We start from the raw sequence: 23,579 nt of genomic DNA, 5'->3' as shown, positions 1-23,579 counted from the left end.
GTTTCATGTATCGTGTGTTACACAAGACAGGCAAAGAGTTTAATAATGCATTATTTGATTTGATCCCGGAATTCTGAAGTTTATTGAATTTCAATTTCAAAAGGATAAAGTGATATTTATATTACAGATATTATTTTGTACTGTTGTCTTATACATCACAGGTGTGGTGTTACTCTGTAGCTTTCATTCTACCTTGATCCACTATACCTATGATATACAGATAAATAATTAAATGGCTTGGGGCAATCCACATATCCACTGGATTTAGCATACCCCCAGCTCAATGAAGACTGCACTATACATGGTTAATTGTATGTGGTATAGTTTTGTAGTCTGGGCATGTTTACTTTTTTCAGCATATCATCATCATCATCATCATCGTTTAACGTCCGCTTTCCATGCTAGCATGGGTTGGACGGTTCAACTGGGGTCTGGGGAGCCCGAAGGCTGCACCAGGCCAGTCAGATCTGGCAGTGTTTCTACAGCTGGATGCCCTTATATACACATACATTATATATATATATATATATACATACACACACACATACATACATGATATATGTATAATACTCACATAAACACGTATATGCATAGGTATGAGGTTAAGAATTATGCTTTGCAACCACATTATCTCTTGAGTAAGAGTTTTCTGTCTTTACATTAGGTTGATCAATGCCTAATGAGTAAAATTTAGTTGACAAAAATTGTGCTAGGCCCCAACATGTGTTACCTTGTGTGTTTGTGTATACGTAGATAGATTGATGAATGGATGGTTGGGTAGTAAGGCATCATAGTTTGTGTGTACGTGTGTATATTTATATATGCATATTTATGTTTATGTTTGTATTTATAAATATGTGTGTTATATCTTATCTTGATTATTTTTTTCTATAGTGGTCTACATCAATTTGTACACCGTGACAAAAAAAAAAACTAAACAACTTTGTTGTATTTATCTTAAAGTATACACTGGGGACATTTTATCATGCCACTGCCATAAGAAACGTTTTCCCCCTAAGCAAACTGTATCAAAGAGTTCCCTCTACTTCATTATTATGCTATATATTTCTCTATTGTTTCCTTCTTCTTTATGTTTGCATTTGCAAGTACTTCTTTGAGCCGACATCCGACCAAAGGAGTTTTTAGCTTATATGCCTTCTTTCTTCAGATTGTTTTATGTCTGGATCTGTCTTAGCTCTTATTCTAATGTCACTAATCACAAGTCCTTTGAATAGTACACTTCTCTGGTGAAAGATTAGTATTTACAACTATTGGTCTTCCCTGTTTTCTGGTCATTATGAAGTATATCAGGCTTGTTTGTTTACCTGAGTGGTGATTAAATGGCTTGCCTGTTTCTGAAGATAGTAATGCAAATGGTTAAATCATTTGCATCATACAACCCCATTGATGAATAGCCATACAGTTTTGATGAATAGCCATCATAGTTTTGTCCAATTGTTCATTGTGGGTCACAAGCTATTTTAACGAGGCAGCTGTCATCTATCACTCCTGCCTAACAAAAAAATAATTAATATTCATAGCCTTAAGAAACTCATCATGAGTCAATGAAATTTTAGTGAGTACCATTGTTGGACCATCTTGTGCATCTTTTATTCTTTTACTTGTCTCAGTCATTAGACCGCAGTCATGCTGGGGCACCATATTGAAGAATTTTTCGTCAAATGAATTGACCCCAGTTTTTTTTTTTCCTTTTTTAAGTCTGGTATTTATTCTATTGGTCTCTTTTGTCTAATTGCTAAGTTGCATGAATGAAATACCAGTTGTCAAGCAGTGGTGAAGGCAACACCAGTTGTCAAGCAGTAGTGGGGGAACAAACACACACACATCATGGGCTTCTTTCAGTTTCCATCTACCAAATCCACTCACAAAGCTTTGGTCTGGCTGAGGTTATAGTAAAAGACACTTTCCTCAGGTGCCACACAGTGGGACTGAACCCGGAATCATGTGGTTGGGAAGCAAGCTTCTTTCCACACAACCATGCCTCATCTATTCTATCCATTGCTGTAACAAATACTTTCAGAACCATTCCATTAAAAATAAATAAATCAAAATAATAAAATCCTTGTAAAATCTAGAAACTAAAGATCATTGCTTTTTATCAACCAATATACTACACAAAGTATAGCTTTCTAGTGTTTCATGACAATGTAGTTGAGAACTTTGTACCCATTGTAGTTTTGACAAGTTTTCCAGGTTATGTTATTTCTCTTTCTCTTTATTTCTCCAGTCAGCAGTGGTGTGCACATGTACATGTGAAAGATGTCTTTTTTTTTTTTTCATGGAAGCAGAAATTTATTTCTTCACATATACATACTTCACCAAGTGTTGTATGCAGCATTGACAGATTTTCTTTATGCAGATCTAGATTTGTTTATACGTGTGTCTGTGCACGTTTACATGCATGCATGCGTGCGTGCATGTAGACTCCCTCTTTCTCTCTGCTTTCACTATGTTGTTGCTTACTTAACCATACCTAACCTTGTTAACACACTTTAATAGCAGAAACATTTCCCTCTAAGCATTTTTTAGTGTCATTTTATATAAATTATTATCATCATTGTAACACTAATGATTTACATTGTGTTACATCTGGCAACTAAAACCTGTTCCTGCCTGCCAAAGCTTTCTTACTTTGGAGTAACTATGGTACAAACAAAGTGTTTTGATAATTTTTTTTCTATTATGTAAAGAAAATTGTAAGCTAGCAGTGTCAATCTTCCTGATTGTTCCTGCTGCTAGAAATAACACCCTACAACCTTGGCAAAGTAGTGGAAACATTAGATGATGTAGTTGTAGATATGTCCGAAAAATTAAAGATAAGACAAAAGAGATGTAGGATCTATGATCAAAGATGTTTATGGTAAGACTGCACTTGATCAAAGGTCTGCTTAATCTGGGATTAAATAAAACAATACTTAATCTTTATGTTAAATTCATCAATAAATCTAATACCATTAGTAATATGATATTAATGTAGAATGGTGAGCTGGCAGAATCATTAAAACTCTAGACAAAATGCTTAGCAGCATTTCATCCGTCTTTATGTTCTGAGCTCAAATCCTGTCAAGGTCAGCTTTGTCTTTCATCCTTTCAGAATTGATAAAATAAATACCAGTTGAACACTGGGGATGACATAATCAACTTAAGCCTTTTCCGAAAATTGCTGGACTTGTGCCAAAATTTGAAACCAATATTGATGTTAATGGCTTAAAATTGTGATTTTTATATTTTACATTTAAAGTCTGAATTTTAATTCTGTATTTGTTTTTTCTTCTCATGTTTTCAGATGCCCTGGGTGGATGGATCCTATTCGTGGATGATCCTTGCTTTGTCCTTGTTCCTAGGTACATTCGGTACTCTCGGAATTCTTAGGGGATTTTACATAATATTCATTGTAGCAATATTTTTGTTTGGGTAAGTATATTTTTGTTTTACATCTTTATCAGAATTTTTTCATACAATTCTTCTAATTACAATCAAAAGACAAGTTACAACTTACTTCAAATTTATGTCAGGATTGTAGGTATGGTTAAGACAGAGTTGCAAGGTTTAGTTTTTTTGGGGATATCTTCATTACATTCAGAGCTACTTCATACAAATTTGACTCTATTTCATTGCAATTACTTAATGTGCATGACAAGAAAATGAAACTGTTATGAAATCTTCTCTTTTGGCATGTTTGAAAACTTTCTATAACCCTTAATGATTCTATGTTCATGTTGTGAATTCAAAGAAAAGATAGTTTTAGAGGAACTTCATCTTCTGCAGACTTGCTTTTCTGAGGTTTAACAGCATGAACATTATAACAGTCAATGACTGAGCTTCTACGTGGTCTGATTGACCTGATAGAAATAGCAGTCTACTTTGACACACAACATACTGTCTTAAAAGGGACATTGTATAATGTCTAAGTTGCACACTATCTAAAATAAAGGCAAGACAGCCCCAGTTTCAGTGCCTTTTTTTATACATCTACTTTTTTAGAAAGAAAGTGGGGATAAGCAACAACACTAGAGTACATACTTTGTACAACTATTGGGATTCAGGAGTCACTACTCTCAATAAAGTCCATCTGACCAATGCAAGCAAGGAAAAGTGAATGTTAAAGTGATCATGATGACATCTCTCTCTTTCTCTCTCTCTCTATATATATATATACGCACACACACACACTCACAGTATTAATGACAGAAGCAGTATTAACACCAAATGGTAATCTTTATATCCAACTTAATATGGCTGCCTTGTTAGAACACCACATACTGCATTATGAATCTTGAGAGATTCTTTCATTTAGGCGCTTGGTGCATAAAAGCACACACATAGATCATAGCAGAAGGAATTCATCTGTCATCAGCACTGGAATTCCTGTTATCATGAGATTCCTGTCTGTTGGACTTCCTCAGTAGGAAGCACCAGTCACCTCTTGCTGCTATGATATATAAAATTTCAGCAATTTTTCAGACACTGATGATGCAAATCACTTGCAGGCTTAATAAAAATTGATCATTAGTGACAGAAGAAGTATAAATACCAAAAAGTAATCTTTATATCCAACTTAATAAGGATGTCTTGTTAGAACACTGAATACTGTGTTGTTGGCCTTGAGAGATCCTCTCATTTATGTGCTTGGTGCATAAAAGCACACACATAGATTGCAGCAGGTGAATTTCATTATCTACAATATGTGCATGTATTTACACACCAAGTGCCTAAATGAGAAAGCCTCTCAAGGGTAATAACGCAGTATTTGGGTTTTCTAACGAGGCATCTATGTTAAGTTGGATATATATATGTGTGGAAATGCAACATTCCTTATGCATTGATGAATGTTTTACAGTATATCACACATAGCATGTATTTATAAATCATGCTTGTTCTTGTAAATATTATTTGAGAAAAGTTAGTTAATATGATATAAGAGAAAAAAACTATATAATTACTTAATAATAAGGAAAGAAGTTTATTATTTCGTAAGTATTTGGAAGGGGTCATTATATATATATTATTTTATAAGTGTTATTTCAAAAAATAATTGTAATTCATTATAAATATATGAGAAAACAATTATAGCTTCACTTTGCATTTGAAATAAAGTGTAAGATTTATTTCATTTTTATTTCCGTAATTTTCCAAACTTGCTCAATGTGCATGTGAAATACTGTTGGGATAGGGTTGTCCCAAGTATTTGTTCATTAGAATACTATTGGGACATTTTTGTTTCATGTTCAAAAATCATTTGTAGGGATAAAAAAAAATGTTTAGATTTTAATTATGGTAGATAATGAAGGTCTAAATAAGTGGAAAATGTGAAAAAAAACAGAAAACTGATTATGCAAAAGTACAAAAATATAGAATAACCCTTCTGATTAATGTAAAATTGTTTTTATCATAACTGAACATAAAACCAAACAAATATTCAACCATGCATCCCCCCCATACACACACACTCACACACACACACACACACACACAGATAGAGAGAGAGAGAGAGAGAATAGAATTATTCTATATAATAGAATTCCTGTCTGGTTTTATTGATTGTTTTTGAGTAGCCCCAAGTCAGTTTGATCAAGCAGTCTGTGGCACGCAGGTTGACAGCTGAATGGTAAAATATGACTTAGAGATTTGTTGTTCAGTTATATGATGTATATGAGGCTTTCACCTAGCTGATGACTATACTGCATGCTCTGACATGCAGTAATGAATCATATGAGGTGCACTGCTACACTAGAGACATGCATTCTCTCCACTGTCCCAAGTCTGTTTCTGTATCCTAACAGATTTTGGTGGTGGCCACAGCAAAGTATAGTAAATTTTGCCTGAGTGTTTGAGTTACTGATATGCAATACTTTTAATTGTAAAACCCATAAACTGAAAAAAAACTAACGAGACTCTGCAATAGTCAGCTTTAAATGGAAGTGTGTGGATTTAAATAAATGTAGTTATTGTGATGAATAGAAAAGGGTCAACATTTTGAGTTCAAGTTTTATTTCAAGGAAGAGAGATTTGTGTGTTGCATTTGAATTAGGTTTGGGAAGTAGTGATAGTAATAGAGATTTGCATCCCTGAATAACTGTGGCTAATGAGGCTATTGGTGCATCAATGTTTGTGTTTTTTATGTTTGTTTGGGTTGACTGTTAGAGATAGTATTTTTACTATACTCTTCTAGTAGTGTTCAGAGGTGTTGTTTGTATGGGTGTTTTCAGTGACTTTTCTTTTTTTTTTTGTAATGTAGTAGCAATGTCTGTGAGTGTTGAAGTTTGGTGAGGTGGGATGGACACACTAATCCTTGCATATCCAGTTGGCTTTTCATTTTTAGTATGTTTTGTTTTATATGTGGAGTAAGGTGTGGTCTGTGTTGATGTGTAGTATGCTATTTTTATGTACTTTGCAAATTATTGTGTTTTTCTTTGTGATGAGATTGGGTCTCAAGCAGGACTGGCATCCTCCATGGGAAAAATAGACCTTTATCTGTAAACCACTGTTGTTCTTTTATGTTGGTTAAATATACAGTTTAATTTCTTTCAGTTGACTAAATATCATACACTGTATGTTAGTGCATCATTTTGCTTTCTGTACTGTTCTCTCTCTCTCTCTCTCTCTCTCTCTCTCTCCTCTCTCTCTCTCTCTCTCTCTCTCTCTCTCTCTCTCTCTCTCTTTATGTGTATGTGGCTGAGTGTGAATGGTCAGTTCTATTATTTGATGTTTTTAGATTTTATTAAAAAGAAATTTGATTTAGTAGCTGCTACTGTAAGTCTTTTGTAATGGAGCCAAGCTCTTAGGTGATTGGTCTAGGATTGGAGTAAAGGGGTAGTTGTGCTTGGAGAATAGTGGGGTTGCGGGATGTGAGTGTATTGTCATCTGTTTAAGGTTGTGTGTATATATTTAAGGTTGTGTAGGCATAGGTTTAAAAAATTAGATGAGGGGATGAATTTTTGTAATACTCTATACAGGAGAGGGTGGAAATTTGCAAGTTCTGAAAGTGTTGTTTTTATACATTAAGCACTCCTGGCAGTTTGACAGGTAGTTTAGCTAGCCAGTGTTTTATGTTGTTTCTTAAGGAGGTGTTAAGTATTTTTCTGTACAAGTGGATAGCAGGCGATCAAGTCAAAAGCTCTGCTGATGCCACTTATAATTAAAATGGTGTGTGTTGGGACTTTTTGCTTGGTGAAGCTTCTATGTATCTTTGGTTTATGTATGAGGAGTAGTTTGAATCAGTATTGTGATTTAGAGAAAGGATGTGTTTCAGCAATGTCAAAGAGTTTTCTTGAGTTTTTGCCGGGGATGTATAGGAGGGTGATTCTACTTCACTCAAGGTATTGTTAGACTTCTGCCTAGTTTCAGATTCTGGAATTTTATATTGTTGGTATGATTAGTTGTATTGATTCCTTCACACCCAATCTTTCTCTTTTGGTATATGTATTTTTGCCAAACCCAAGGGATTTTGATATTTTAGATATCATTTATAATGTTGTGCATCTGATGGAAGGAATGGGATAAAATCATGATACTGGTAGTAAGTGTGCACTTTTTATTTGGTGTTCCAGTCTTCTTTATGTAATTTTTTTGAGTGTTAGAGTTGTTGGTTTGTTATTTGAGGCTGGTATTATGGAGTGGCTGCTACTAATTACTCCATCTTGTGTTTTGCTGTTTGTTTTTGTAGTTTTTATTGGACAGAAATGATTGACAGCTTTCTATTTTTTTTTTTACTATTGTGTATTTTATTTGCTATATCTGGGTATAGTTACTTGAAGCTAAGTTTTATTTCTGTTATGGGCAGTGTTTAAAGTTGTCCCTTGGCTATTTTCTTATGTATAACTGGGGTTGTTCTTGTTACTGTGTAGGATTTTTTTAATGATTCAATTATTTCTTGAGAGTATGTATTATGTTGGTTGCTGAATTCTGAAACTAAGGTTTCACTGGACTTTTTAGATGTTTTGGTAAGTGTTTTTGCTTTGTTCATTGTAACTCTGGGTTGGTGGTCAAAGGTGCATTGGGAAATGCACCTGTATGGCTGCACCTGTAGAAATTTCAGAGTTTAGTGAAAATTTTAAAATTTTATGTATTGATGTAATTTTTCACGCTGAATCTCATGGGCTAATTCACTTTTTCCAGAAAAATTTTAAAAAGAAGTTACAGAGGTTCAAAGTTTGATCGTTTTTACCCTGTCAGAAAACAAGATTTGGAAGCTGTTGCTTTGTGCATGACTGCATGTGTTGCCAGTTATATACAAATGCAATATTTGTGGAATTCTACTTTACGCATGCCATATAACCCCTCATAACTTTTTAATTTTTTGGAAATTTCAGAAAATTTTTGTGAATTTGTATTCTAGACACAGGAATTCATGCGATCATAAAGAAAATTTTAGTCTATGATTTAAAGCCTATTAACTGTTATTTTCTGCACATCTCAAGACCACCTCATACCTCATATATTTTAAGCATTTAATAAATGAAAAATGATCATGTGGGTAAGCAGCTCTGTAATAGCTTGGCTTTTTACTGTGGAAACAGGTACCTATATGTCTGTGGCTTTGGATTGGCTAAAATTACCCAAAATTTGCAAACTTTAAAAGCTATTGAGGACAAATGGACACAAAGACATACATACACACATATATATAATGTTTGACCAGCTTCTTTCAGTTTCCATTTACCAAATCCACTCACAAGGCTTTGGTCAGCCAAAGGCTTTAGAAGACACTTTCCCAAAGTGTTACACTGTGGGACTGAATCAGGAACCATGTGGTTGGGAAGCAAACTTCTTACTACACAGCCATGCCTTCACCTGATGATATGTATCATCGTCATCATCATCATTTAACGTCCGTTTTTCATGCTGGCATGGTTGGACGGTTTGACAGGGGTCAACAAACCAGGCCTACATCCAGCACCTGTCTGGTTTGGCATGGTTTTTGTGGCTGAATACCCTTCCTAACGCCACCACTTTATAGTGTAGACTGAGTGCTTTTGCATGGCACCATAGTTTTAATGGCTGAATACTCTTCCTAATGCCACCTCTTCACAGTGTGGACTGGATGCTTTTACATGACACCAATACGGTGCCATTATATATATATATATATATATATATATAATGGCACCGTATTGGTGTCTGGCCAGATTGGAGCAATCTCAAGATTAATCAGCTGAAATTGCGAGGATGATCTGGTTCTCGACTGAGGATAGAAAGCTAGGAATGACCCGTCTTTGTTTTTTTGTATCAACTATCTGGATGTTTTGTTGTCCCTTTTTGTATCACCTAGTTGTCTGGATGTTTTGCGTATATATATATATATATATATATATATATATATAGTGGTGTATGTACACTTTGTTCTCTTATATGTAAGTATCATGCTAGCATGGAAAGCGGACGTTAAATGATGATGATGATGATGATGATAAATAAATATATATGTATGTATTTTCTATGCATATAAATTTGACATGGGAGATTCTTTCTTGTATATTTTCTTGTCTTGGGATTCATGGACAAACGGCTGGGTGGAATTGTGCGAAAAATTACACAAATGTGTAGAATGATCCAGTGGTGTTGCTGGGCTTTGTATTTTTTTTTCTATAGTTCTCATGGTTACCGAGATAATGTACTATAATAATACTCTTGTGTTTATGAATGAGAAAGGAAGGGGTTATAAGGAAGGAAGGGGTGATGTCATACTTGGTAATAGGATGATGAAAATTGTACGCTGAAAAAATAAATCAAACAGCGTTTCAACTCTGTGTGAATATGTGTGTGTGTATGTAAAAGGGTGTGTGTGCATGCAATGGAAGTGGGATGGTTAACATTCAACACTGAAAAGAAAAATCAAACAGCGTTTCAACTCTGTGTATGTGGTATTTACTTACCAGCTCTTGTATTTAGTCACAGCCAGCTTTATGTGGCTTTGTCTGACAAGAAGGAAGGAAAACTTTAAAATTCTTTTGAAGGAAACAAGCTATCAAAGGATGTTAGTTGCCGATAGATTTTTCACAAGTTTGGTAGTAAAAGAATTATTGAACTAAAAACTTGGTTTTGTACCTTATCTACTATAATAATACTATTGGTTTTCTCTGTCACAACATATGTAGGAGAAAGTAAGGAGTGATGGCAAATTTTGTAGTGGGATGATGGAAACTGTTTGGTGAAAAAGATAAATCAAACAGTGTTTCAAATCTGTGTAAGTTTGTGTGTGTATGTAAAAGGGAGGTATGTGAATGTGTGTGTGTGTGTGAGAAAAGTGAAAAGAAAGAGAGACAAGTTTTGTTTTTTTTATCTGAGATGGCTTTTATTGTATTTTTAATGATCAGTAGTCTCACAGGTGTTTGAAGGTAATGTCATTTCAAGTTGTCAGGCTTGGTCAGAGGAAAGAATAACAAGAAGAGGAGTAGAAAGGAAAAAAAATGGAGGAAGAACAACAGGAAGGACAAGAATGAAAGAGAAAGGGGCTTCTATTAAATTGTATTGTATTCATATAGCTTCTTGAAGTTAATGACAATCCATGACATCAATTTCATTTTAATCATTGCTTTGAGATTCTTGCACATTGGAAAAGGGAATTGTTGGTTTTGCCAATATAATTTTCTTTGCATTTGGGGCAAGTTATTCTGTATATGAGATGTGTATGTGTGTGTATATGCATACACACACATATAAATACTCATATATATGCATATGGGTGATTGTGTTTCCTTGTCTTGATATGTAGTAGTTGTTATTGATTTTCACTGTCATACAAGCAGTGTCATTAATTTCCAAAATTCTGTAAGAACATGTCTAGTCATGGGGATATATTATCTTGCTTGTAAACAGATAAGGGTTGGCAACAAAAAGGGCATTCAGCTGTAGAAAATGTGCCTCACTAAATTCTGCCCAACCCAATCAAGCATGGAAAAGTGAACATTAAAATGATGATGATGATGACTAAAAATAGTAGATTGAGATTAGCAGAATCATTAGATCATCAGAGAAAATGCCCTGTGGTAGTTGTTCCCAATTTTTATGTTCTCTGCTGAAATCCCATTAAGATCAACTTTGCTTTTCATCCCTCTGGGGTTAATATCATTGGAGTGAGTGTATGTTTACATTTTAAATCTGATTTGGACCTTTTGGATTTCTTTCATATTTAATAATCAGGACTATCCATACTTGCTAAGCCTGGTGTGGGAGAATCAATATAATCGACTAAATCACTCTCCTCAAAATTTTTGACATTGTGCTTAAATTAGAAACTATTGGTTGGTTCATCAGAGCATCAGACAAACTGACTTGTGAAATTTTTCTAGCTCCATATGTTTTGAATTCAAACCCTGCTGAAGTCAACTCTGCCTTTCATCTTTACAGAGTCAAAAAATATAGTACTGGTCAAGAAAACAGGGGTCAGTGTAATCACTATATCCTTGCAGAATCTAAGGTGGTAATCCTATATTCTTGCAGAATATAAGATGGTACTTTTCTGCAGGCCAACAGTGCTAGTTTCAATTCCAATTTCTTTCAGTCCTGGTAGCATTTTGGGTGTCATGTCAAATGCACCAATTAACTACAGGAATAATTGTTTTCTTAGTCTTCCACACCCTGGTTAGATCCTGGTATTTATCATTTTACAAAAAATTTCTCTGATATTGACTCTGCTATCATAGGGAATTGCAAAATCTATGATCTTACTCTGTTTATTTTGTCCACTGTAATCATGTCTGGTCTTCTTACCCCAGACCTTATGGTGAAGTCTTACAAGCTCTTGTAATTCTCATTTTCTATCACAGCCTCTGGTTCATGTTTGTGCCTTTTTACTGTTGCTTTGAAACCACATACTTGACTAACATTCCAATGCACACTTCCGCCTACACATTCATGCCTGCACTTGTACTCTGTTTGTGCTAGCATACTGCACTCTCACAAAATGTGATTGATACTTTTTTCCTGTAGATTCTACCTTTGCTGTCACAGTTGGCATGATTTTTACCCTTTGACAAATTCAAGAAAAAGTATGTGAGCAAAATGCTGACCCAGGCCTTTGATACAGTGAATTGTGAGGTGCTCTGGAAAATTTTGTCAAAAGCTGGTCTTCCTGATAAAATGTTAAGGTTAATGGTATCTTTGTCTGAAGGAATGATGGAAACAGTGGCATCTAACTGTCAATATTTAGAAGCATTTTCTGTTGCCACTCAGCTAAACAGGACTGTGTTTCAGTTCTGTACTTTTTTCCATATTCTTTTTGATGATACTCCCAACATACTTTTATGGATTACCACGAAGGTGTAAAATTCCAGTTTCACACAGAAGGACGTCCACTAAACCTAAATGGACAAAGCTTCAAATCAAAGAAAAAGACCAAGGAAGAGATTTTACATGATTTTGTGTTGGTTGATGATTGCCCTTTTATTTCTCATACATTTGAAGAAATTCAGGACACAATTGACAAGTTTGCTGCAGCAGCTTGTACATTTAGGCTGACTATCAGCATCAAGAAAACTGTAGTTTTATTCCAACCAAAGCTTAGAACAGAACATTCTCAAGATTTAGATATGACGATTGACAATAAGCTGCTTAAATGCATAATATCATTTAAATATCTTGGAAGTACAGTAAACTTTAAGAGCACTTTTGATGACGAAATATGTTAGATATCTAGCATTACAAGTGCTTTTGGAAAACTTTCTCACCATTTGTGGGATGAATATGGTATCACTTAAAATAAGTGTATACAAATCTTGTATTTTGAGCACACTTTTATACAGAGTAGAAGCATGGATTCCTTATGAAACTTTGCACATGTACTGTGTGTGCAATAGCTGCAACATAAAATGGCAAGATATCAAATGTCAACATTTTAGAAAAATGTGCTCTCTCCAGTATCAAAAGTATCCTGTTAGGAATTTAGTGCAAATGGGTTGGATATGTTTGAATGAAAGATGATCGCATTCTGAAAATTCTTTTGTATGGCCAACAAGCAAAGAGATACTACAGTAAAAGAAGATCCATCCTTAGGTATAAGGCTAAGTTGAAGCAATCATTAAAATCTGTACAGCTTAATTTGACATCTTGGGAAAGTTATTGCTTAGGCCAATCTGTGTAGGGTAAAATGTGTCATATTAAAGAAGACAAATTTGTCCAAAAGCTTCTTTTATTTTCATTCTTCTTTTTCTTTCTTGCTTTCAATCCTTTTCTTCAAACACTCATAGATCAAAATCGATTGGAGTGACCATCATCACCATTGTTGTCATCATCATCATTATTATTATTAAGACAGCAAGCTGGCAGAATCATTAGCACACCAGGCAAAATGCTTAGCATTTCATCCATCCTTATGCTCTGAGTTCAAATCCTGTTGGGAGTCAACTTTGCCTTTCATCTTTTTGGGGTCAATAAATTAAGTACCAGTTGAGTACTGGGGTAAATGTAATCAACTTAACCCCTCCCCCCAAATTCCAGGCCTTGTGCCTTTAGTAGAAATTATTATTATTGTTATTATCATCAAGAAGATGTTGAGCTGGCAGAATTGTTAGCATGCTGGGCAAAATGCTCTGGCATTTTATCTGTCATCTTGTTCTCAGTTCAAATTCTGCTGAAGTCGACTTTGCCTTTCACTCTTTTGGGGTTGATAAAATAAGTACCAGTTGTGCACTCGGGTTGATGTAATTGACTTATCCTTTTCCCTGAAATTGCTAGCCTTGTACCAAAATCTGAAACCATTACTGTTATTATTATTATTATTATTATTATTATTATTAAGGCAGCAAGCTGGATGAAATTCTACCAAGGTTAACTTTCAGGATCGATAAAATAAGTTCCAGCCAAATACTGGAGTCAATGTAATCAACTTCCCCGTCCCTTCAAACACTGCTGGGCCCTTTGATTGATTGATTGATTGATTGATTCCAGTTTCAGCTCATGAGCTGTGGCCATGCTGGGGCACCGCCATTTGGTGTTGCTACTTGGTTTCACTTCATGGAGGCTTTCTAGCAACTGCTATTTGGTGCATGAGAGAGTTCGATGCAGCTGCCCTCATCTGCCCCTCCTGCCGTGAAGTTGGTTCATCTGGGACACCTGACAGGAAGAGATCCAGCTCCATTTTAAAGACATCTGCATCCACCCCATGCAGGTCTCTCAGGTTCATCGGGAGGATATTGAAGAGCTGTGGGCCTCGGAAGCCTAGGCTATCACAGAATCTTGTCCTACATCTTGATGGCAAGTTTGGAGTCCTAGGCACCACGCAGTGGCGCCCAGTTCTGGCGTTTGCGTAACTCTCGATGCCAAAGTTCAGGACGCTTCCCTCCAGGATCTTCCAGATGTATATTATGGCATATCTTTCCCGCCTACGCTCCAGGGAATATAATTTTAATCTCTTGAGTCTTTCCCAGTAGCTTACATTCTGCATAGAGGCTATCTTCTTCGTGTAGCTTCGTTGGATCGCCTCAAGTTCTGTGATCAACTTGACACTGGATGGTGACCATAGCTGAGAGCAATAGTCAAAGTGACTTAGGACAAGTGTCTTCCAGAGGACCATCATGGTTTCCTGTTCTCTTGTTCTAAAGGTTCTAAGAATCCATCCAGCCAGGCGTCTGCATTTCACTGTCAGTTTAGCAACATGTACATGAAAGGTCGCGTCATCACTCATGTGAATACCCAGGTCACGCACTGATTGTGCCTCTGGGATTGCAATCCCTCCGGGTCCAGTGTATTCCTTGGGTATTGCATTCAGTTTTGCATGCTGATAGTATAAAGCTTGAAACTTTTCAGCATTGAACTGCATGCTATTCTTTTCAGCCCACTTGTAAATTTCGTCCAGCTCATATTGCAGGTGCCTAGTGTCTTCAGGGTTCTGTATTACCTGTGAAACTTTTGTATCATCTGCATAACTTGTGATCGTGGCTCTCCGCGTGGCTGAGGGCATGTCTGAGAGGGCCATTATGAACAGTAGTGGTCCCAAAACAGTGCCCTGTGGAACACCGCTCACTATTTGCGTGCTAATGGAAGTGGCCCCATTGGCTACTACCACCTGACTTCTATTTTTCAGAAAGTCGTGAAGCCATTCTCCTAGTTTTCCAACTATGCCAAGATCACGCAGTTTGTGACATATCATTCCATGATCGACTTTATCGAAGGCCTTTGCGAAGTCGAGATATATGACTTCCACATTTGAGTGGTTGAGCAGTTGAGCACTTTGCGAATATTTGAAACCATATGTTATTATTGTTGTTAATAACACAAAGAATAGTTGGTCAGAGAATGTGCACAGTTGTCAGATGACAACCCTCATCCTTCACTACTCAGATTAACCAAGGAAATGCTGTATAAACATCAGCACAGTCATTGAAGCACCTCATTATATATCTCAATGTTGTTACTGGCACATAAGCTAAGAAAATGGAAATTGCTCTTCTGCTACCACCACCACCACAACTACTACTACCAGCACCTCTGCTGCTGCTGTTGCTTCTATTACTACTACTACTACTACTACTACCTTGCCAAAGTCTTTGTGCTTAGATTTGTTTTCACTAAATTTCTTGGCAATAATATTTATAAGCATGTCTTCCTTTAAATGCAGTGGGTTATTATTTTTAGCTTTTTAATGGGAATAGTTGGAGTACTCTGGAATTTTATGAAACAGTTTCACAAAAGTTATCAACTCTCTCAACAAATCAGAAGTGATAAGACTTGTAATTGTTTTTACTAGCTACCTCAGTTCATTCTGCTTGTGTAGACCTAGGAAAAATCATTTGAATGACTGCTACATTTGCAGCAGACTATATGGAAGCTTCTTTTGTTGAGAAAGTTGTTTATTGTAATTATATCTTGCTAAGCGTCATAATTATATCTTGCTTATTGTTTTAATTATATGTTGATCATGCAGTCTTCTAACTTCATACCTTTCCACAGTTATCTTAAGCCTTTCATTATCAAATTTCTAAATACATACATTGCTTACAGTTTTTAATTGATTTGGAAAATAATAATAATATTTGGAATAATAATAATAATTTGTAAGAGTTTAGTAAGATATTCATGTTTGAAACATAGCAAGAAGATTCTTTATATAAATTAAAGATGGAAGGCTTTAATTTGACCTTTTAATGTTTAAAGCAGCCTTATCTAACTCAAATATTTTACCTGTTTTATGTTCAAATTGGTCAGATTTGGCCTCTCATACCTATCCTACAATGTCACTATTAAAATATGAAAATCACATTATCAAAATTTCAAAGCTACAAGATAATACATGATTAATTCAAAATGATATGAATAAATAACTATTACATTTGACAAAGTAATTTGAATACTAAATTGTTTAAAGTAATCACATTAATGCAAGTTTTACTTCATAGAACCAGAAGTGGTTTCAGGTGGGTTAGTATCTAATAACTGTTATTTAACAATCTCTAATAATATTGTATACTGTGGAGCAGAAAAGGCAGTCTCAGTTTTACTGTCCTCTCTTAAATTTAGATTTGTTTCAATTAATTGCGGTTGTCACTGAATTGATTTAGTTTCAAGCATTCTAAGCATATTTTTATCTCTGCTTCTTATCAGTCTCTGGAAGTCTGCATTCACAACTGTTTTAAAATTTTGACAGGATCAGATTAATTTCTTGATAATTAATTGCCATTATAAAAACACATTACCATTTTATAAGTGATGAAGAAGTGATGTATACATCAGTAGAAGGTGCTTAACAAAAGAAGGCTTATACAAACATGTGGAGTTAGTGGGAAAAGCGATAAAATCGGACAGATCTGAAGATGTTGGGTGTCATAGATGAAAGAGATTATATGCAAAACCAAGATAAGTGGTGACACACTGTACAGTAGACCTATCTAAACCAAATCCTTATAGCAGCAACAGATGTTAAAGCAATAATAATAATAATGATGATGATGGTGGTGATCTGTCATCTATTATTGACTGCAGTTTCAAATTAATTTTTAAGTTAGTGCTAACATGCTAGTTTATACAATAAAAATCTAAAGATAGGGTTTGGGCTGTGACTTGAGCTTTTATATATAGAAATTACTTAGTGTGTTTTTAGTGGAAGTAAAGGATGAATGGCAAAATACAGCAAGCTGAGAAAAAGTCGACAATCATTGATGTGGAATATTTGTTGTTGGTTGGAAACATTTATGGGTGATGTTATTTAACTCCAGGTCAGTCACAACTGAGTAGACTTATGAGGAAAGCCTTCTATTCATGACCATCTGTCTTAAAATATATTGGGAACTACATGCCCTAAAGTGTGTGTGTGTGTCCGTGCGACTTGCTCTCTTTTATTGCTCATGATGGGAAGACTGGAGTAGTAGCAGGGGTTGAATATGGACAGATCTAATGTTTTCTTTTATTACACAGGTGGCTTGGTTCAGTAAAGTAAGAAAAGGGGTCATAGGGAGATGAGAAAGTATTGTATAGGCAAGTTGCACGTCAGATAGAGACTTTTTAGGCACAAAATGAGCATAAGGCCCAGTTATAGATTTATATTATGTATCCCCCCCCCCATAACTACCCCTATTTTATTGTATGTTTTGCCCTGCTCGCATGGGTAGTTGGGTTTTTTCCAGTATAGCATGGTACTAGTTGTTATGATCCTCAGTCATATCCTTTGTTAAATACAAGCTGAGATCAGTCTTCACCTCTTTGTTCCAAGTCTTCACAGGTTCCATTCATTTTGAGCTCTTATATAGTATCCTTATACTAAAAGGGGTATAGACCCCTTTCGGTCATAAATGACCATGGGATTGCACTTAGAAAATTCCCCCCTTAGGCACAAGTCCAGGCAAGTTGTTTATGGAAGACCAGCAGCCACCCATGCATATCAGCACCCTCTCTTCACACTACTGATGTTATACAAGGGAAAGGCAAAGGCCAATACAGCTTGGCACCAGTGACATTGCAACTCACTTCTACAGATGAGTGAACTGGAGCAATATGAAATAAAGTGTCTTGCTCAAGAATGTAACACATAGCCCAATCCGGGAATTGAACTCATTACCTCATGATGGTGAGCCCAGCGCTCTAACCACCCTTATACTATAACAGCTGCTATCCTCCATATGTGTCACGTGCCCATATCAGCACAAATTTCTCTCTTGCATACTACATTTGATTCCTCGCATATTCAATTTTCCTCTATCATTCATGCATACTAATGTTACACATCCAGTTGAGCAAACTCACTTCACTTCTTTCTACTCTTCAAAAGTCCTCTGTATTTAAAACCTACATCTCACTATTATTTCATATCAACCATTTCACATAAGCATCATGCTCTTCACTCTGATGGAGAAGCCCTTTATTTCCAGTGGAGGTAGTAGCACCCTGAGCTTTTACTATCCATTTTTATTCTAGCTCTTTCAGAATATCCACTCCCCATTGCTAATTAGTTTTTGTAGGTAAATGAAGCCATTAACTACTTCTTAGGAATTGCTTGGCTGTTAGAATTTATTTTCAGGGTGTTCATTATGCTTATTTTTTCTGTGCACTTGTTACAGATCAAATGTATTTTTGTTGGCTTGCCTGTGGTCCCTCTACACCTCTCTGCATCCATTGTTTTACACTAGTTACACCATTTCAAATTGTTACCTCCTCCTTTTCTGTGCATTGAATGCAGCCATTTCCCTGATGGTAGCAGGGTTCTACCATCTTTTCTTATTTACTAAAACCTTAGTCCTTATGAAGTTTACTTTTAATTCTGTTTTGCTTCCATGTTTGGAATTCCTTTTCTAAAATTTGTGCAGAGTCTGCGATATGAACTAGGTCACCGTAGTACAGAAATTCTCACAGACAGCTGGTCTTAAGCACTTCTGTTATGGCTTGAGGCTGAGAACTGAGCCCTGATGGATGTTTAATTGCAAATCAAATTCACCACTAAACTCCTTACTCTCATTTTGCTGACTACACTTCTGTACATACCTTGTAACAGTCCTAATAAGCCATTCATCTACCTGCAGCTTCATTAGTGACCACCAGATTATAGACTGAGATACCTTGTCAGAGTTCCTCTCTAAGTCTATGAGTGCTCAGTATAGTTTACACCTAGTTAGTACTTCATCTGTCTTTGCTTCTCTAAGAATAGAGCATATTTTCTACCTTGGTCTGAGATTAAATAGTTACTGATGGGGTGGGGGACTCATTATTAAAGGCTGGGACTGATGTAATCAACTATATCCTCTCCCAAAATTTGTGGCCTTGTGCTTATGTTAGAAAACAGTATAGACAAATTCAGTTTTAAGATGTTTGTTAAATATTTTGATGTAGGGCTCTAAGTGTTTAACATGCTTTTATTTTCTTTTTTGTTTTGTAATTCCCTTGACTTTCAAAGATCAATATCATTATTATTTTATCTTGGCTGCACTTTTCATTCAGCTTATCTATTGTTCTTGTAATTATAGTATTTTGATAATTTGATATCTTTTTTTAAAGATAATCAGGCTCTTGAATTACCAGTTTTACTTATATAATGTACAGCATTTTGTGAATCTAATTTTTAGAAATCAAATGTAGTAGTTGGATAGTAGATGTTTTCTTTTTAGAAAAACAAATTTTATTTATTTCATTTCATTTTTGAGATTTTCAAGAAGGGATATATTAATAAATATTGATTTAATCCCTACTTCAGGTGAAGGCATATTGCCCAGTGGTTAGGGTGTCATAATTGTAAGATCACAGTTTCATTTCCTAGACCAGGCAGTATATTGTGTTCTTGGACAGAAAAACTTCATTTCATGTTGCTCCAATCCATTCAACTACAGCTGGGAATTTGACCCTGCAATTTGACCAGGGAATTTGGCCCTAGGAATGAGCTGGGAATTTGAGCCTACAATGGACACGGATTCCATTTAGGGGTATGTAGGGTGGTGGAGGTTGTGATCTTAGTCACTTATATGCTATGGAAACCAGGTAAGAGTCTGACCTTATGAATCCTAGGAATCCTGATTGACCTTACTAACTGATCATGCATCCAGTTATGTAAATAAAGTCAATCTTTGGACACTTTGTAACTCATTGATATCTATTAAATCAGCCATATAGATTTTTGTTAGTTGAAGTTGTGATACTTATATCCTTTCAGGTGTTAGTAGAAATGAAATAGCTACAACTTTAAATAGAACTTGGACTGCAGATTGAATTATCTGGTAACTTATCACCTATGTATGCTGTGATGTTCTCCATAATTTCACATTTAAGTGCATATTAGAAATCAAATTAAAAAAAAAAAAGAATTAGGTTTCTTATTGTCTTATGTTATGATGTACAAGTCTCCGACAAACCCAGTATCTTACTAATTAAATGAGTTTTTAAATTGAAATGTATTTAGTGTAACAGCTGTTGATCACGCACTCGCTGTTCTTTATCGTATCTCAATGTTGCTAATATTTTTCTCTGTAACAGATTTCACTGATAGAAAATCAACTTGTTATTGGATAGTGTTTGTTATGATTTACAACATAGCTAAAGTAAATCATTTTCTTTATAGTAATTTGTTTATAATCTAAACACACTTACATGATGTTCTAGATTTTAACCATGTAAAACTAAATTAGAATTGACAAGATATGCATTCAGTGTTTTGAACGCTTAGTTTTTTTCTCTCTCTCTTTTTCAAAAGTATTGTTTAGATTGATCTCTGTCCCTGTACTTTAATTCAGTATAACAGATGTGATCAAACTTTGTTCTGTTAGTTTAACCTAATGTGTTGCTGAAATTGGACAGCTCATCTCAGGACCAGATGTTTGAGCCAAATAGTGCAGAGGAGTAGCAGCTGTCTACTGTAGCTACTACAAGAACATGCAGGCATGTGTATCAGTGTAAAACCTCTTCATAGTTGTTTGACATTTTAGAAATAACAGCAAAATTTCTTTCAGTTAATACTCTGTTTTTAAGAAGTACTATTACATTGGACAGTGTAGTCCTGGATATATATATAAAAAAAAAAAAAGACAAGATGGTCACAACTGAAATATCTTTGAATTTCAGGTCCAATCGATCAGGGCTGACTTGTGGCTGAACAAAAGCAATAACAACAGCAACAATAATCAGTGGGCAGTGATGGAAAGAATATAATAGAATATAACAGATGTAAACTGCCATAGTGCACTTAATATAATTTATCATTGCATATCAGAGTTTGCAGTTTAGCTTTCAGCTAGACAGAGGTCAAAATGTATGCACAACAATAAATTTGTGGGTTGTGTCTAGTTATTCAGTCAAGTACCTCTGTACTACAAGGCTGCTTGATTACATATGAATGATTTAAAGCTGTGCAACTAGCAGTTTATTTATTAGGGTATAAGGGTAATAATATAAGGTTACCAGCTGACAGTTCATATCCCAGAACTGCACAGTATTCACAATGAAGATGGTTAATTATTGTTTTTTTTCTTTTCTTTTTTCTTTCACCATTTAGCATTTAAACTGGCCATATCCAGCCAAAATATTCTACCTATTTTATGTTCAAACTGGCTAGATCCAGGCTCTCTCACCTACCCTACAATGTCATTGTGAAACTAAACAATTGCATCATCTTGAAGTTACAAGATAATGCATTATTAAGTCAAAACAATGAATAAATAAGCATTACATTTGGCAAAATAATCTGAATGCTAAAAGGTTAAGCATGTGGATGACATCTCCAAAATTTAAAATGCACTAATTTTTACACCAACTTATGTACACTATTGTATATTTATTTAGTCATATATTGGACTTAATATGATCAGATGGTCAAGAAGTTAACACTGCAGTAACACAGTCCCAGGTTCAATCCCACTACATAACATTTAGGGCAAATATCTTTTGCCATCATACCAGGTTGGCCTAAGCCTTTGTGATTGAATTTGGATTGATGGAATTGTACCTGAGATTTTAAAAGTCTAACCATGTCACTCTGTCTGGCTGATTCTGGCCAAGGAATTATGTTGAGCCACTTGAATACTAATTCTATGAGCAGGTAATTCAGTTAATCAAACAGTTGAAGACACACCATGAAAATTGGAGATCCATTTACTCTTTATTGTTAGTGATTCTCTCATCACTGCTTCCTGGACCAGCCAGTGCATTGTTTTGTTGAGCAAAACTCTTCATTTTCTGCTGTTCCAATCCGCTTAGCTGTAAATGAGTTCTAGCAGTAACTGGGAGGTTGAACCTGACAATGACTTGGCATTCCTTTCTGGAGGTGGGGAGTGGTGTGATTTCAGTCACTTATATACGTTGAAAACAGGTAAGGCTCTGGCATTAAGTGTCCTAAGGAGCATGACGAACTTTACTAATTTGCCATACACTCCGTGTAGTAAATAAAGTAAATCTTTTGACATTTTATGAATTGTTAACAGCAACAAGTAATCAGCCATGTACATTTTAGTGGGTAAAAGAATGGAGTATAGACTTCTGTGCTGTGCTGAAAAGGTCTAATAAGATTAAAACCATTCCAGAATTGTGTCCCATATTCACTGCTTTCTCAAGGCATAATCATTTATAATTATCTTTTCAATACTAACTATATTAAATATATTAATATCAGCATAACCCTGCTGTTACCATATTTCTATTCAAGTACACTGCCATTGTTTCACTTAATTCTTCAAATAAGGAAAAATTTTAGTAAAATACAGTTCTATATACCAGGTGGTCATCTATTGGTGAGGCAATTGCTTCTTGATTAAATTAAATTGGAGGCTTGAATTTTAAATCAAAGAGTAAAGAAGGTGCACAGAATGTTCACACTTAATATTTCTTTTACCTTCACTTTAAGATTTTAAAATTTCCAGTCATTGGTTATTAAGATCTTAATATTTTCAGTCATTGGTTATTAAGATCTTAATATTTTCAGTCATTGGTTATTAAGATCTTAAAATTTCTAGTCATTGGTAATTAAGATCTTAATATTTCCAGTCATTGGTAGCAATGTGTAGCACCATTTCATCCTTTTTTTGGAATTATCATTATTGAGCTAGTGTTTGGAAAATATATTAGCATAAATTTTGATGACAGGTTTTAATTTAGAGCTCTTTAAAGCAGGAAGTTTATATCATAGAATCAAGGAGTGGTCTCAGGCGAGTTGGTATCAAAAGGGTTAATTAGGTTAGTTTACCTAGATATAAATAAAGACCATGGTATAAATACAACTAACCATTGCAAGTAGCTGAAGCTCTTTATCTAAAGAATGGTTGCTTAGCTTTTGATTCTCTATCAAAGTCATATTAGCCAGAATCCTCTTCATTATATTCTTACAAGGAAATTCTCAGCTACTAAGGAGTTGTCTATAAATCTATGGTGAACATGGATTGAATTTCAGAATATCAGATGCTACACACTTATTTAAAAGTAATTGAAACTATTCTCTGAATACAAAGGAAAATTTCCAAAGACTTTTTATTTTTCCTTTATTACATTTCATTGTGTTGTTCATAAATTACAAAATTAATCCTTTAGTACTTGGATCACTCTGTTAAATGTAATGCTTATGTGTTTTAGAATGATATTGTAGGGTAGGTCTGACTGGCCAAACCTGGTTGGTTTGAACACAAAACTGGTTGAATATTTGGGCCACATATGATTCGTTT

The 23,579-nt window shown here is 35.1% G+C and overlaps 1 protein-coding gene across 6 annotated transcripts in view; it reads left to right on the top strand.

Moving 5' to 3' along the window:
- The window catches only part of LOC115210702 (sorting nexin-13), a 152,034-nt gene that overhangs the window by 25,511 nt on the left and 102,944 nt on the right, over positions 1-23,579 (top strand). For 4 of the 6 annotated variants that reach the window (XM_036502536.1, XM_036502538.1, XM_036502541.1 and 1 more), the window contains 2 exons: positions 3,308-3,435; positions 11,790-11,801. In XM_036502536.1, the coding sequence (XP_036358429.1) occupies positions 3,308-3,435; positions 11,790-11,801 (140 nt within the window). Of the gene's footprint in view, positions 1-3,307; positions 3,436-6,146; positions 6,154-11,789; positions 11,802-23,579 lie in introns of those variants that run through there. The other 2 variants (XM_029779390.2, XM_036502550.1) reach the window with 2 other exon arrangements.

The sequence above is a fragment of the Octopus sinensis genome, linkage group LG1 (assembly GCF_006345805.1).
Source record: "Octopus sinensis linkage group LG1, ASM634580v1, whole genome shotgun sequence".
Lineage (NCBI taxonomy): Eukaryota > Metazoa > Mollusca > Cephalopoda > Octopoda > Octopodidae > Octopus > Octopus sinensis.
Note: the sequence above shows the minus strand (reverse complement) of the source record. Positions and strands in the feature narration are given on the sequence as shown.